Genomic DNA, 18,011 nt, shown 5'->3' on the forward strand with positions numbered 1-18,011 from the left:
ACAATAGAAAATATCTAAAACTAAGATCTGGTTCTTTGGAAAAACAATACTTTCAAAAAGTAGCCTTTCAAAACATTCTGAAATTAAAACTTTCATCCTTCATCTCTATGACTCCAGCTTCATAACACTGGAGGGGAAAGTGTATGTGTGTAGGAGTATGCAACCACCTACATCTATATTACCAATCCCCAAAAGACAGAGAAAGCACAAAAATGTTATAAAACAACATTTATTCTGTAATACTTTATCATAGTGAATTGCATCTCTTTGGTAAAAATAAACTTTATAAACAATTTAATAATCAGAGATTAGATACAAAAACTAAACATTTGTTAAGTTGTTTTCAATATGAGCAAAGACTGGCAACTAAGAAGTGGTTCACTTGGACTGGTCATCTACTTACTGGCAGTTATAACTCAAACTCAGGGTAATTTTTATGCTACATTAGAAAAATGGATAAGGACACAATTTAATAACTCAAATTTCTTAAACCAGAAACCATTCTTAATTTTCACTTAAAAATAAATAATAGTTACAATGAATTGGCAATTACACATTTTTATACACTATTTAATGGCAACATAATACTTTAAAATTAAGCACTTAATAAGAAATGTACAACAATTTTGACAATGGCACTGGCAGTCAGATGCAAAAAAAAATGTGCTTTAAGGAAAAATGGCAGGTATAACATTAAAATACTTTGTTTTTCAGAAAATAAATATTTTGACTACATCTTAATGTATTGAAGCAAACTGTTTAAATCAAAGCTTGTATAACATTTCAAACAAAAAAAAACTATAATATATATATATGTAAACCAGAAAGCCTCAAAGTTTCTTAATTAAATGCTATGGTCTTCACAAAAGGTTGTTAAGCTACTGTAGTATTTAAGACGATAGTCTTTACAGCTTTGTGAAGTATTCACAACCATTGCTTAAGTTGCTGAGAAAGGCCTCCTGGTCTACCAAGATACACACACACACGCACATGCACGCACACACGCACGCACGCACACGCACACACACACACACCCTCAACACTTTCTCTAGCTTTGAATTCATGCTAACATATATTTAACTGACCACCTAGTATGACCCTTTACACAATGCCTCAGAGAGTAGGAAAAGAAAAAAATATGTATATTCTAAACTTTACTATATACAAAGGAATCAAAGTTAAGAGAAGCCATGGTGGTTATAAAGAGGATAGGAAAGGCTCAAAGGTGAAAAAAAGGAGGTGATCCATCAATTCATTTTCCATGTAATGTTTTCTTTCTCTGAATTTGAAAAGTAAAATAAAACATGAACTAATTGAGTTATATATTGCACAAATAAATTTCAAAAACATATATTCATGAAACACTGATTCTATTTGGGATGTGAAAGATGAAGATTAATTGTTAAAACTTCTACTAGGAATCTATCATAAACTGAGATTGATTGTAACAATTTATATTGATGCGAGGCAAATTATATATTAGCTTAAGTCACAATTTTAAAAGACTGAACCTTTTCAGGATTTCCAAGTTGTTTTTTTATTACAGTAAGATTTGCTAGTAATATATTCTTAGAAATACAATTTCCAGCCCATAGGACTAGAAGTGACTTCCCTTAATTGGGTGGTTATTAGCATGTTTTTGTCTCAATACACCTGAGGAATGGGATTATGTCTATGGAAGTAATAAAGGGGGATGGTAATTAAAAAGGTTCTTCCCCTTAAAAATAACTGCCTTGGTAAATCAGAACATGGAAAGTGATACAATGAATTCTATGTAAGAATTCAATAAAGCATCCTATAACTTCTTCCTGTTAGCATTTAGTGTGAAAGTTTATTGACTTTGCTAGTAATGAACATAACTTTTAACTTTTAAATTTGTGGTAAGAGCACATTTAGAGGGAAGGAAAATCAAGTTTAAAAGTTATTGCTATTTATATTAAGACAAAAATAACTTTAAAGATCTTTATTTGAACCAGGAATGACATTCTCCCTTCCTTATTATCTTAGATCATTTTCCTTTACTTACAAAGACTAATGATCTAATGGACAAGAACCAGAGAGAAAACATTTGTAGTACAGAATTTCAGTTAACGAAATAAAGTGGAACCAGATCATTAAAACACTGCTAATAAGGTCTATCCAGAGGACCACAAAAAACAGCTTAAAAATATTTTGTTACTAAAACGACTTTTATAATCTGTGTACTATTTGTGTTTGTGTGTGTCTGTGTGCCAGTCTCTCAGCTGTATTCGACTCTGCAACCCCATGGGCGGTAGCCCTCCAGGCTCTTCTGTCCATAGAACTATCCAGACAAAAATAATGGAGTGGGTAGTCATTCCCTTCTCCAGAGGATCTTCCCCAGGAGTGAACCTGGGCCTCCTGCACTGAAGGCAGATTCTTACCACTGAGCCACCAGGGAAGCCCTGTGTACTATTTATACTGTGGTAAAAACAATTTAACAACTTTTGGTGTTATATTCACTGTGCAGAGTAAAAGATGTTAACTTCGGTTAGCAATTTTCTGCAGCAGATGTGATATATATGAAGAACAAAAAATTCAATACCTCATCCTGCACACTTATTATCAACAAATTGAAAGATTATTATTTTCAACAGCAGCAATTCTATTAATGTGACTAATCCGGGTTCAACTACAGTTAACACGGAAACAGGACAGACAAAATTGTTATCCCTGGCTTAATGTCTTGCCAACTGAAAAAGACATTTTTATTATGCTTCTCATTTGACAGTTTTGCTCAAACTACAAGTTAAAAGAAAAATATGTCTTTAAAAAAAAAATGCTTTATCGCCATAGAGACACCTGAAAGTAACAAACCAAAATCACAAGCTTATGTGTGTATGTATGTATATGTATATATGAAATTATCAGAAGATAAAAACAAAGTCATTGTCTATGAAACAGGATGTAGCATGAGATAAGACTGAACTTTTAGCAAGCTGCTTTTGCCATTGTAAAAAAATACATTATGAATAAGTTTAGCTTTATTAGTATCCTTTGTCCATTTTGAATGATACAGTCAAGCTATACAAATGATATGAAAAAATGTGTATCATATACGATTTGTTCAAATACTGAAAAAGGCCTTGGTCAATACACATTTGGAAGGGTAACAAAATCTTTTAGGATGGGTTTAATGGCACGTAATTATTATACTGCCTCCTTAAAAGGATGTAAGGCATTTCATCTCTACAGTTTTGTTAAATCCTTTAACTTAACTGGGTGCACATACAACTTTAATCCATACAAAGCTTGAATAGAATTCTTTTCCTAAATGATCTACCTTTATTTATGACGACATAAATAGCACATATTCAAATGTTCATATTAGATTACACTCCATTTGTGTAATTTTCAGAATGCAGTACATTTAACAAGCCAATGAAAGATCCTCTTTTTGCAAAAGTGCCTAAATGGGACTCTATGGCTATATCCCTTCATTGGATACTTTCTCCTCAACAAAGACAGCTAGTGGCAAAATCAAAATAACGGCTGCAAAGAGTTTTGGGAAAGAATAAATGGCTCCAATCAACACTATGGAATATCTGGAAAGTTAAAAAATTTGAAAAAATAATATCCTAACAGGAATTGAAGTTCTTAGATGAAATTACATCACAAAATTGCCTTTTCTAAATCTTAGAACTTTTTGCTATCTCTTTGCTGATGTATGCAAAAGGAACTTTCTGGACATTTAGGATCTTTTCCAACTTACATTCAACTTTGTTCATGTGTCAACGAAAAATAATTAAAAACAAAAATTAAGACAAAATAAAATATTCAAATCTTATCCTACTGGATTACATGTGTCAAGAGCAGAGTATGGGAGAAAGAAAGCAGCAAAATTTCTAGCTGGATCAGCAACTACAGTTAATGACAGATAGGAAAAGAAAATGAAAAAAAAGTTAAGAGTTGCCAGTTCTTATACTTGGACATAGTAACAGAACAAAAGACTTCCCTACAAATTTAAGACAGAGGCTTGGGACTTTTTTTTTTAAACATAAAATTTCCAATCTTGGAGACACTTATCACAAAAATTATGCTTTTAGGATTTCACATCATATTGATGATTGGGCATGATCCTAACAGCAATTATTTAATAAAAATTCAAAAAACAAAAATATTTTGAAATAAACAAGTAATTAGCACCCCTCCCCCACCCTAAAACAAAAGTAGTCCATTATGGCTTTGATATCCCTTGTAAAGAATTAAGTAGAAGAGTATTGCCACATTTAAAAACAATTTCACACTAGTAAGTAAATTCTATTTTTTCCGCTGCTTTTGATTCTGTGTCTTGGCAGTACTTATTAGGGAACCTAGACATGTACGAATACCAGCAAGGTGGAGCAGAGATCCAGCTGCCTCTTTGAGCTCCTCATCAATTTCTTGACATGCCTGTTTTCGCATCTTTTTGTCTGGCTGCCCCTTTTCAGTGGTATCTGCACAAGCCTGCGATGCATAGCCACTGTCTCCAAGTGGATCATCTTCATAATCAACGTCTGTGTCCTCTTCACTGCGAAATCCTTCACTGCCATCACTTCCTACGTGGCTACTCTTTGGGATAAATTCATACACCTCATCCACAGAGGACAGAGAAGACACACTAGACCTGGACGCACAGCGCTGTGCTGCCAAGCTACTTGCACTGTAGTTGTGGTCTTCTTTTGGATCAGTGCTGGTGGCTAAAGAATCACTCTCATGCAATCGCATAGCACTGGAATGATTAAATGCATTGCTATAACTCCTCTTTTTTTGCATTGTTGTTTTAAGAGGCAGAGGCTTCTCACCTGTGGAAAACAAAGCTTCCATCAGTAAATCAAATGCATTTGACTGCAGAAACAGGCCATTTAAAACTATCATATCACTCCTGAATAAGTGCTTCAGACTGGTAATGTTTCATGGGTCTTTAAATTTTATGCAGACCATCATCCTGTAGGAATCAATCTAAAATATTTTTAAACCACTTAATGCTATGTCTTGACCTTCCCATGGAAAATACATTTTGAGCTGCTTGCAGAAAATGCCTCAATATTAATGTGTCACTGGTTAGTTAACAATTTACTTGTTGATATTTAGGTTGTTGCCAGTTTTTCACTATCACAAGTAATACTGCAATGAAAATCCTCTACATGCCTTTTCTTACACATATGGAATTTTTCTAGGAGAGATGAAAAGAAACAGAATTACTAAGTAAAAAATATATACATTTAAAATTTTAGTTGGTATTTCCAAACTGCCTTCCAAAATAGTTGTATCAATTTATATCCTACATTACATGACAACACCCAGTTCCTATACTTCACCCCTAATATTATCAATCCTTTTAATTTTTCATAATCTCATGACAAAAAGATATTATCTCAATATTATTTCAATTTGCATCTCCTTGATTTCTAGTGATGCTGTATCTTTTCAAATGTGCGCTGTCCATCTGTATATTTCCTCCTCCGAGGCCTAGCTATTCATATATTTTGTTGAACTGTTTTCTCATTTCTTACTCACAGAATCTTTTTATGTTGTGCACATATGTATACTCAACATGATTCCTTTGTCTGCTACATACAGCGAAGAAATACGTCATCCCAGTATTATGCTTGTGTTACTTTTCTTACAGGTATCTGCTGTTGTCAGAACTCTAAATAAGAGTTTGATGTTTAATTAAATTTACACAGCTTTTATGGATTTTGCACTTTGTATGTCAAAGATAGCTTTTCTCATTTCAAGGTTATAAGCATACTTTCCATGTTTTCTTTTTCATAGCTTTCATTTTTACTTTTATTCATTTCTTAAAAATATTTATTTTTATTTATTTATTTGGCTGCACCAGGGCTTAGTTGCAGAACGTGGGATCTTCAACCTTTCATTGTGGCACATGAAATCTTTTGTTTCAGCATATGGGATCTAGTTCCCTAACCAGGGACTGAACCTGGGTCCCCTGCATTGGGAGCATGGAGTCTTGCCTACTGGATCACTAGGGACATCTCCATTTTCACTTTTAAATCTTTAATTTCTAAACATGCTCTTTATTTCTTCATTTCTTGGTCAATGTAACAAGAATTATCATAGCATTAACCTCAGTTTCACAACCGCTCACATAAATTAAAAGAAAATAAAACAGAAACTAAGTTATTCAGATGAAAACACAACCTACCTAGAAAGAAGTAATTTTGCCTGTAACACTGAAATATTTTGCATCCTAAATGACATTTGAAAGGTGCTCACAAAAAAGAAAAGTATGATTGCTTACATTCCAAAATTCCTTGTTCTATAGAAGTATTTAAAAGCATCATTGCAGTGGCAGCATCAATATCAGATTCTAAAAAAGGAAAAGAGTGATAATATTAATGTTCTTTATAAAAAAAGAGGCTATTATAGTATATGCATGTACCCAAAGGTAACCAACATTAAGGTTTTGGTGTATTTTCTACTTAAGCCTATAAGTACTACAATTATGGATATTCCATAAGAAAAATGGATTTTAATAGGCTGGTAAAATCAGCAGGTTTTATTCCAGAGGTCATTATGCTCTCATATCTACTTTTGCACTAGAAGTTCCTCTACATCTTGGCAATCTGTTAGCCTTTATAATCGTAATCAAATAAAAACAAAATGGTACAATCTAAAATGTGAAGGAAAAGTTAGAAAATGTTTACAAATTTTAGATTATAAAGGATAGGCTTAAAACAAGACTCAAAAACATTCCATTTCTGCCTCAAAATTGGAAAATTTTTATTATCCCCAAATCTTACATTTTATTTATAATATCTAATTATAAAATGATCTTAGATAATAAAGCCATGTGGATAGTGACTTGTTTCCTCCTCATCTTGACCACAAACTCTGTAAAGGCAGGAAATGTTATGACCTTAAAAAATAGGTTTAAGTAAATCAGAAGATTGTTGCTATGAGAGAGCACATATTCTTCTCCCTTGAATAAAGTATGATCTCATGAATCAGAGTTTCTATATGAATGTCTTTCCAATTAGACTGTCAGCTCCCTTAAGGAAAGAATCATGTCTTATTCTCTATATTCCATAATACCTGGAAAAAACAGTAGTTCCCTGATAAATGAGTGAAGAATATATTGTATCTCTGCCACATCTCCTTTCTTTAGATTAAGCTGATTATCACCAAATTACTAAGCCCATGGCATGTTCTAAGTATTATTAAGTCATCTCACTCTCATAAGTTTATGATGTGGTACTATTAGTATTTCCATCTTAAAGATGAGAAAATGGACAAAGAGGGATCTCTAGGAATGAGAGAGATGGGATTTAAACCTGTGCAGTCTACCTCCAGAATCCAGGCCTTCAATTTGTAATCTCATCATCCCTCAACACTTACCAAGGATCTATAATTAGAGTAGGAAATTTTGCAGGAAATTATAGAGTATAATGGAAATTCTCTATTCTGTACTCATTCGATAAATTCAGCGTCCTATCTCACACTCCAGGCTGAAAACAAAACAGGAAAATCCCTGACTCTCAGAACACAAAAAAACACAACTTCTGAGAGATAAACACTAGGGAGAAGAAAATTGGAGGGAAGGAAGACAGAGAATGTGGGGAAAGGTAGTTGCAACTTTAAATACAGAGGTTAGGGAAGGCCTCAAGGAGAGATAATATTTGAGCAAAAACCTCAGAAAGGTGAAAGAAAGGAAACCATGAAGATATTCAAAGGAAAAGCATTTCAGGCAGGGAAAAAAAAAAATCAAGTTAAAAAGAACAATCAATGATTCCCACATGCCACAGCCATAGACTCTAATAAAACGAAGACCTCTCCAATTCCCATCTTTTAGAATGAGACTTGACTATAATAGAGTTCAGTATTCTAACATGTCTTTAAAGAAAAAAAAGCTAGTACAGCTCTAGCCCATATTGTATCTCTGTGTGAATTGGAAAAAAAGCAACTGGCCTCCAGGTGAATGCCTCTCTAAACCAGGGCACACAGCTTGAGGACTGAGTGTGGTCCAGTCCTTCTGAAGTCAGCCCACTCACTGTCTCAGCCAGGTGTCCTTCGTGCGGGCGCAACCTGGGTGGCACTATACTAACAGACAGACTTCCGTTCCATGAAATAATTTTATTTTCTTTTAAGAAAAAAAAATCTGCTTTGTTTTTTTAAAAAAAGGGGGAATAGTGGTGAGGGAAAAAATCTAATACTGAAATGCGTTATAACAAGTAAACAATATCAGGAAATTTATTAATCTTGTAAATGAAGCACCTATAAAAGATTCTTAACTTTAAAAATTAGTATATCTTTATAGTTAGTGTAGGGGCTTCTCTGGTGGCTCAGAAGCTTAAGAATCTTGCCCACAATGCAGGAGATCAGGTTTCGATCCCTGGGTTGGAAAGATCCCTTGGAGAAGGGAAAGGCAACCCACTCCATATTCTTGCCTGGAGAATTCCACAGACAGAGGAGCCTGGAGGGGGATAGTCCATGGGGTCTCAAAGTGTCAGATACGATTAAGCAACTAACACTTTCACTTTCTGTAACAGTAGAAATGACAGGAAAACTGTTCTTTAAATACAAATTCTTGTAGGAATTTGTTACATCCAATTTAATTTGAATAGTCCAACATGAAATTACTTTTTTGCAAACGGATTTTATCTACATCTGACTTTGTTTGATTCAGAACATTCGCTAAGTATGCTTCCCACAACATCTTGTCAATTAACTCAAAAAAAGTTAAACTTCACTGTTAAAATAAGCACCAGAGAAATGATCCCATCTGGTAATCAAGAACACCTGATTATCCAATATGGTATTGGAAGTGTGGAGTCCAAACCACTGAACCACCAGGGAAGTCTCCTATCCAACACTGTATATTAACCATACTTCAATACCACCACCACCTAATTATCAATGATTTGTCCAAAGTACATTCTTGAACTTCTTGGAACAAAAGCAACAAAACTGTGTAGATTTTACAATTCTTATTTATAGTACCAAATCAGTTTTGGTATTAAAATTAAACTTAAGACTTACTTATTGTCACGGCTGAAAACACTTTATAATGTTTTTTCCATTAGTAAGTATAGGGTTGGTTTGTTCAGGTTTTTCCATAATATCTTACTGAAAAATCCGAAAAAACTTTTTGGTCAACTCAATACTTTTTGCAATTTTAAAGATGGCTCTGTGTTCTTAATAAGCATACTACTAGCTATATTATCTAACATATTGTTTATGAAGAATGAAAATTTCATTTTTTTATAAAGTCTTTTATATATATTTTCTCTGACACTATTTAGGTTAATCCAATAATTCACTTCCAGCTTAAAGTCATTTGTCATTGGAGCCACGAGAGCCATCTAAACAGTGAGTTAATAATAACAACAATGACTTGTTAAAAGTCATATTAAGCAGTATTATATAGTTCCCTTTTTATCCTTCATAGATCTGACTAGTGTTCAAAATATGCTACTGACTTAATAACTGGTTCAATAAATCTCTGTCAAAACTGTTAACTTATGCTTCTTAGTTTATACTTTCTTAGCCTTGATGCTAAGAAATTATTAAGAATAATTGAGAGAGAACTAAAGACATCAGTTTAACTATGCAAAAGTAAGAGTTATAATAAGACAAACAAGTTTCTATTACCTGATTCTCAGTCCATTTGCTTAAGGAATGATATGAGAACCACAGTGGCAGAATTTAAATGATTATAAGCCAAGTATTAACTATAGCAGGATTTACTGCCTTTATCAAAACCAGTACACACATTAACAGAGCATCCAAACAAGGAAGCTGTTTCTCAAGATTCTTAAAAGTAGGAGAGCGATTTCAATAAATTACTAGTACGTAAAGCTGTTTGGACTACCAGTTTACTTTCATTTTAATTAAGATACAAATTATGCTAATTTGTAAACTTAAATTTGAAGTTAGATTTGCATTTAGTTCCTACCTTCATCATTAACCATCTGAATTTTATATTTGCTTGTAATATGCTACATATACTTTAGTGCTTAAGTATAAATACTAAAATTTACTAATTAGAATATGGTTCCATTTTTGTCTTCCTTGTTCACTGATGCATCCTTAGTGCCTAGAACAGTGACTAGCACACAAGTGCACTCAATAAGTATTTTTCAACACATGAATTTACTACAAACCCACACCAAATCAAAATATTGACCAAAAAGGTTTTGTTCTGCTATCTCAGTACAGGATTTCTCTGCCTCCTGCTGCCTGTTATACACTACTGTAACATGCTAGTGGCCAGATGAGCAAAGCAGAGGAGACTTAAGCTACGACAGATCTAGGCAGCGTATTAAAAAGCAGAGACACTACTTTGTCGACAAAGGTCCATATAGTCAAAGCTATGGTTTTTCTAGTAGTCATGTACTGATGTGAGAGCTGGACCATAAAGAAGGCTGAGTGCTGAAGAACTGATGCTTTCAAACTGTGATGTTGGAGAAGACTCGTGAGAATCCCTTGGACAGCAAGGAGATCAAACCAGTCAATCCTAAAGGAAATCTGTCCTGAATTTTCATTGGAAGGACTGATGCTGAAGCTGAAGCTCCAACACTTTGGCCACCTGATGTGAAGAACTGACTCATTGGAAAAGACTCTGATGCTCGGAAATACTGAAGGCAGGAAGAGAAATGGATGCCAGAGGATGAGATGGTTGGATGGCATCACTGACTCAATGAACAAGAACTTAGGCAAACTCTGAGAGATGGTGAAGGACAGGGAAGTCTGGCATGCAGCAGTCCATGGGGTCGCAAAGGGTCGGATATGACTGAGCCACTGAATAACAACAACAAAGTTGGAGCCAACATTGAAATTTCAGTGATATTTACAAAACACAAAACTGACAATGTCACCTTATTCTTAAAGACTTTCAGTAGTTCCCCTAACTCCTCATATCTGGTAGGAGTGCAGGCTCTGAAATCAGAGTTCCTTCTATACCATTTACTAGTTGTGTAACCTTAAGAAAATTACTTAATCTCTCCAAAGTTCAATTTCCTTATTTGTAAAAGGGGGTAACAAAACCTCAAAGAGTTGTCGTAAGGATTAAATGAAATAATGCAAGCAAAACACCACAGTCAGGAACTCAATGTAAACTAATGTTACAGTTACAGGAAGAAGTTCCAACTCATTATGCTAAAGAAGCTCTCCTTGATATGGCTAATGCCTGCTTAAACTTTTTCATTTGCCTTGCCCATGCTAAATGATCACATCTATAGCTACAGGACCAAGGCTACTTACTCTTCTATGCTCTTAGGTTTCAGCCATGTTTACCAACCCACAGTTTCTAGCAACTGTCCCAGACCAAATCTCTAACCAAAGTTAAGTATCCCTCCAACTTTTGAGGCCCAGAGCTCAGGCATTACACTTTCTTCTCCAAGAGGCCTTTCCCAACCTACCTCTAAGCTTAATTTGCCACCCACTTCCTTTTCTCCCAGTATATTCTGTATAATTCGAATGAATTCAACAAGAATTAATTCTTTAATTAAACAGTATATTTTCTAAGACTAGGGCCTGGGTCTCTTTCTGCATATCCCAAGGCACCCAGAGTTCAGTGATTAGCACAATGGATGAATTCAACAAGTACTTGAATGTTTAATCAATTTACTGCTGTATTTTTCAAACTCTTCCCTAGAAATAATATCAAGAGTTAAGAAAAAGTAAATTTCGCCAGAATCTATGCAGATGTGGTAAATCAACCTGATTTAAATATAAAATTTCTTCAAGTTTTTGTGTGGTACAGTATTTCATTTTTCTCCTAAAACTTATGAGAGATGATGGATAATACATATAACTCATTAGATGAAGAAGTACCTATGCTCTCCTTGTGGAAGCTGATCCCCAAAGGAAGAAGGAGAATTCAGATGGAATAGAACAAGAACAAGAAGAAATTCTAAATAAACCCCAGAATTCACGAGAGAAAATGTTCTCAAAATGTGCATTTGAGCTAAAGCTTAAAAGACTAAGGGTCAGAATTTACTGAAGTAATAAAAGAAAAAGGAAGTTTCAGCAATACCTAAACATAAAGAGAGCACATTTACTCAAGTAGGTGACAGGAAAATGGGTACTTGATATATGTTCAGTCACAACATTATCTGAAGCAGACTCCTAATTCCATTAACTTCTTTGCAGAGTTCTCTTAAGCTTTTCATACTCTTTGCCTCCCTTATTTTACAGACCATCATATGTTTCCTAGGTTTGGCTTAGTGTAGTTTTAAAGAATCAAAATGTCTCTGATACACAGAAAGGCTTTTCATCTGATAATTTTTATTTTTATAGATCAGAGTTAACATCTGCAAGCTCCAAAGCAGCAATGTGAGGAAAACTTATGTTAGTATATCACTAACCTATAATATTAACTATGAGTAGAGGAAAAAACAACTAATTCAAAATTTTGATCTACTTTTTAAAAGTCAACCAAGTTCAAAAGTTAGCTTTTGAAAGCTTATTGCTTTCAAATTATAGTTCTTTACACTTATCTATAAAAGAATTATGTAAAACCATCCCTAACTCAAAGGCCATAACAAAATGAGTGGCAGGCCGGATTTCACCCATGGGCCATAGTCTGTCAACTATTCTAGTCCGACAGACTTGAAAAGATAATTCGGTACTTATCGCATTACTAAGAAATATTTCCCTATTTTCAAGGAAAAGTACACAATAAAAGGAAGTAAAAACAGGGATATAAAACAGTATACACAGTATAATCCAAGTACTTGGAGAAAAAGTGTGTTTGGGAGGTTGAGGGGGGTGGTATGTGCATGTATGGGCATGCACACAAACATATCTCTATTCTTGTATAAGGCATAAAAAGGACCAAAGCAGTTATATTAAAAATGTTAACAGCAGAGGGGCAAGATAGATAGGGTAGGGGCTTAAGAGGTATAAACTACTCTGTAAAAAATAACTAAGCTTCAAGAATACACTCTACAACACATGGAATACAGTCGATATTTTATAATTATAAATGGGGTATAACCTTAAAAACTGTGAATAACTATGTTGTATACCTGAAACATACAACATTGTACATCCAGTATAGCCCAATTAAAAAGTTAACAGTAAATAAAGGGTAAGTTTTAGTTTCTTTTTTATAAATGTTTTTTTATTTTCCAAACCTTCTATAATGAACATGCAATACTTCTACAATTAAAAAGCAATTAAATAAAAATTCTGATTTTAACCTGAGTTCTTGTGATTTAAAATACTGATCTTTCACATACCTTTGAGAGTTCGCACCTGGTTCTGCTTGAGTATAGAGCTCAAGTAGTGAGGTGATAAAGAACCACTAAAAAGAGATAAGATAAGCACACTTATTAAAAAAAAAATCTTTATTTCACATTTTATAAAACTTAGTTACAAATACAACTAGTTTGTACAATAAAAAACAGTTTTTACCTTGTTTTCTTTGCTAATACTATTCAGTTTAGCAAGAGTCTGCCAAAGCAGAAAGAGCATAAGATCCAAGTTTAAATCACAACTATTTGGGCGTTCTTAGGCAAAATAATTAACCCCTTAGTTTCTTCATCTGTAAAACAGGAATAATTAAAACTCCCACATAGGGTTGTTGTGATAATTAAATAAGAACATTAAATTTAAAATGCCCAGAACAACCGACAATACATAATAGCTACTGTTTGATTCTACACTGGATGCCTAAGTTTGATAAAATATTAATATAGGTGTTACTACAGAAATGAAAGTGTTTATCAAAACAAGGTTTAAAGAAGACTGTATGGTGATGACAAAAAAAAAATAAATTCCTAATTTAATTAAAAATATAAATTACAAATTAAAATTTCTATATTTATGAAAAAGAGACAAACAGTTTCTTTTTTTAAATTTCAAAAATTTTATCCAAGTTTAAATCACAACTATTTGGGCGTTCTTAGGCAAAATAATTAACCCCTTAGTTTCTTCATCTGTAAAACAGGAATAATTAAAACTCCCACATAGGGTTGTTGTGATAATTAAATAAGAACATTAAATTTAAAATGCCCAGAACAACAGACAATACATAATAGTTACTGTTTGATTCTACACTGGATGCCTAAGTTTGATAAAATATTAATATAGGTGTTACTACAGAAATGAAAGTGTTTATCAAAACAAAGTTTAAAGAAGACTGTATGGTGATGACAAAAAAAAAATAAGTTCCTAATTTAATTAAAAATATCAATTACAAATTAAAATTTCTATATTTATGAAAAAGAGACAAGCAGTTTCTTTTTTTAAATTTCAAAAATTTTTAAATATTTTTGGAACAAACTTTCCTCTTCTTTGGAATTTGTGATAGTATTAAAAAAAAAAATCTGGCTAACTAAATTAAAAGTCTATTTCTTAGTCACAGTTTCATATACACTATAGTTCATTCTCTTCCTCAGACTTAACCAATTATGGCATGAAAGGGCTACACAAAGGCATGTCAGATGGAACTGTCATTTTGTCAAACAATAATAAAGAGAAAATGTTTCTAAAAATATTTTAAAGTCAAAGATTACAACCTCTATGCTGCTGTCTATCTACCTATTTTTAAACCACAAAATCATCTTTACTTAACATTTAAACATATAAAAAATGAAAACATGAAAATGTATCATATCAAAAGCACAGGAGAGTGTATTTCTGATGGTATACCAAAAAAGTGTGCTAATTCTCCCATTTAATTTTTAATAAAAAAAAGCACTGCTAAATAAAACATAAAAGCAGTATCAGCAGAACTTACCATTAGTTTCCCAACTATTGATCTTTTAAACTAGGACATCTCATAAGCACCAACACTAAGGAAAGTATCAACTCCCAAACAATGAGAATATAAACTCTGATAACATCTTTTTGGAGTTTCATTTCATAAGGATAAACTAGTTCTTGTTACAATCATCCTTCTAATCTACTAATATGGTAAATAAGCTTAAAATCTCAATAAGTATGTATGTATATATATTGCTGAAATTTCAACTTTAGGCTAATTTTTTAAACTGTATCAGCTACAAATACTCCTCTAAAAGTTATATAATAATACTTTAATTCCTTAAACACTACATGAAATGTTGCTAACTGCTGCAAATGGGAGTTCACGCTTCTACTTTTGTGTATGTTTCAAATTTTTCATTTATTATTTTACTAAAAAGCTTTAAAAAACTTTTTATAGACTACCCTTTAAAAGTATTTTGACAAAACTGTCATTTTCAACTCAAATGAATATATATAATAGAATTTAAAAATAAAGATTCTGAAGACTTCTTTCAAAGGCAATAGTCAGATTTAAAGTCATCATTTTCAGATTCGACTTAAAATGGGAAAGCTATAAGATCAATTTAATGATTACTGAGTTAGAAAACAAAAGCCAAGGAAAAGCATATTTGCCAATAGAAACAAATCAAATAAAAATCCAAAGCATTATTTTACTTGACATTTAAAAATTTGAGACTTAAATATTAAACATGCTGTGAAGGAAAAAAAATCTTAAAATTGAAAAACGAATGTAAGTGTATATATAAAAATGCTGCAATGACAAACAACTACCTTATTTAAAAAATTTTAAACATACGACCACTTTCTTGTGTCTTTAGGTCAGTATTAGTATTGCAGACAATGTAAATGATCTCATCTTTACAAAAAGGTTTCAGGTTATACCTGAAATCATATTATCACTATCTTCAGAGTTTAGTTAGAACATATATATTATTAATTATTAATGCATTTTCCAGAATTTATGCTCTCAATTACCCAGCATCTCGGTTCCTAATAAGTTAAGACTATAAGTAAAAATGCCTTAGTCTAATGTCTTATCCGTAAATAATTCTCTATGTAATTAAAAAAAAAAAGATGAAAAAACCCCCCACAACTTTAAGTTATTCCATCTCATATAATGAAATCTTATATATTGCCACTGACATTTACATCTTAAATCTTGTACCTTTGTGGTGATGCAGGAGGGCTGTAAAATGTGGACTTTGAGGAGAAAGGTTGCTTCTTCAGTGCCTGCATAAGGTTGGGTTTATATTCTGGATCAACACACCATAAGGAACCTTTTCCATTAACCTAGAATAAATTACATAAGAATTAGTAACCTGGAATCAGACACAAAAAGTGTCTGAATGTTTTTCTAAATGTGTGGGGGAAAAAACCCCCATAGCACCTTTTGAAACAATGCAAACACTGAAGTAAACTTGCTAGTAATGAACTGTGTGATTAAAAGCCCTGGAGGCAGACAGCCTGGGTTCCCATCTCCAGCTCTGTCGTTTACTCGCAGAGTAAACTTAGGAAGGTTAACTAACTTCTATTTCTCTGGGTCGTCATTCCCATATTTGTAATTTTAGGAAGGTTAACTAACTTCTATTTCTCTGGGTCATTATTCCCATATTTGGAAGGTACGGATAACAACAGCACCTACCTCATAGGGTTGTTGCATGGATTTAATTACACGCAGAGTACTCTGCACAGTGCATGGTGCACAGTCCACAAGACCTATGCACTCTAGGACACATCATTCACATCACAGTTTGTGAGAATGATACAACACCAAGCTATGAAGAGAACAGAATGAAGGGCTATGCATGATGGCCCTTCAGTAAGGTGGTGTCATTCCCCCCAAAAGTGCTAAACAATATGATACTGGGTGATGCATCCAAAAATAATTATTTTTATGGCATTAACACTAGTGTTTATTTTCCCATTTAAACTGCTTAAATTCAAAGCAAACAATTTAATGAAGAGATGGCCAAAAGTCTGAGAGAGTAAAATAAAAAATTGAGGGATGGAAAAGACTCTTGTTAAAGATAAAAAAAGAGGAATAAATATCATCCCTACCCTCAAGATGGTTAAGTTACAACATTTGAGGCCCTTCTGAATAATAAGGTAAAGGGTACACAAGCCCAGATTTCATGGAAATAGCCATAAGAATCTAAAAATAATAGAAATGTATGGTTATTGGAAACTAGGGAAAATATAAACAGAAGCACCCACTAAATGGTAAATGAGAGATGCCTCAAAGAATGGCTTGCCTGCTCCACAGTTCCCCTGATATGAAGGAACAGCTTCCCAGGAAGGTAAGCGTACAACACACCTGAGGAATACACTAAAATGATCTAATGTGCAGGGCAAAGGCCAGACCAGGAGATAATTCCTTCAGAGAGGTTTGAAAAATGCTGCATATTTTACCTCCTTCCTTCTTAGAAGGTCACACTACATATTAGCAGATTGGTGGTGGTTTAGTCGCTAAGTCATGTCCGACTCTTGGACTGTAGCCTGACAGGCTCCTCTGTCCATGGGGATTCTCCAGGCAAGAAAACTGGAGTGGTTGCCATTTCCTTCTCCAGGGGATCTTCCCGACCCAGGAATCAAACCTGGGTCTCCTGCATTGCAGGCAGATTCTTTACCAACTGAGCTATGAGGGGTCCTAAATAGTCTTGCTTTAATTAAACCTGTTTTATATTAAAAATACTGATGTAACTGATGAATTCTTATAGAATATACTTTCCTAATGTTAACACTGAGAAATGGGTTTTTTTTGGTAGAAAAAAACTACAAACATTGATTAGGCCATGAAGAAAAATAAATCTCATTTAAAGGTCACTCTAGTGCAAAAAGAAAAAAAAAAAAACCCAATAGCAAAATTCTCTGACTACTTGGAAATTTATAAACACTCTTGAATTTAAAAAGCTATCCAAACTATAATTACAGATTATAAAAGGCATAAGAAAAACATAAAAACTAAGTGGATGTGGTCAAATGCACAGACATTAGTTGAGCTAGTTAAATGAAATAACTGAAGGATTTCAGGAACTATAACATCACCTGCTAACTCTTCCCTAAGGATATATCTATCCTATTTCTTTAGCTGAACATCCATCCCTATCTAGCAACCTGAACAGTCTGACTAGAAGAACAGCCTGACTAGAAGAACAGTTCTGCAAACATACCACATGGACCCACAGCTTACTTACAGAAGCCCACAGCCATGCAAGGAGGAGATTCAACTGCAAACTCATCCCACTTTCCAAGAGCTAAACACCACTTGCACAGAA

General features: G+C 33.5%; 1 protein-coding gene across 2 annotated transcripts in view; it reads right to left on the reverse strand.

Moving 5' to 3' along the window:
* Positions 1-213: 213 nt before the first annotated feature.
* The window catches only part of FOXN2 (forkhead box N2), a 57,033-nt gene continuing 39,235 nt past the window's right edge, over positions 214-18,011 (reverse strand). For both annotated transcript variants that reach the window (XM_065929311.1, XM_065929312.1), the window contains exons 3-6: positions 15,902-16,026; positions 13,206-13,270; positions 6,263-6,331; positions 214-4,802 (exon numbers count right to left, since the gene is read on the reverse strand). In XM_065929311.1, coding sequence (XP_065785383.1) covers positions 4,279-4,802; positions 6,263-6,331; positions 13,206-13,270; positions 15,902-16,026 — 783 coding nt within the window. In that variant the 3' untranslated portion in view covers positions 214-4,278. The remainder of the gene's footprint in view (positions 4,803-6,262; positions 6,332-13,205; positions 13,271-15,901; positions 16,027-18,011) is intronic.

Source organism: Muntiacus reevesi, chromosome 3 (genome assembly GCF_963930625.1).
Source record: "Muntiacus reevesi chromosome 3, mMunRee1.1, whole genome shotgun sequence".
In the NCBI taxonomy this organism is placed as follows: domain Eukaryota; kingdom Metazoa; phylum Chordata; class Mammalia; order Artiodactyla; family Cervidae; genus Muntiacus; species Muntiacus reevesi.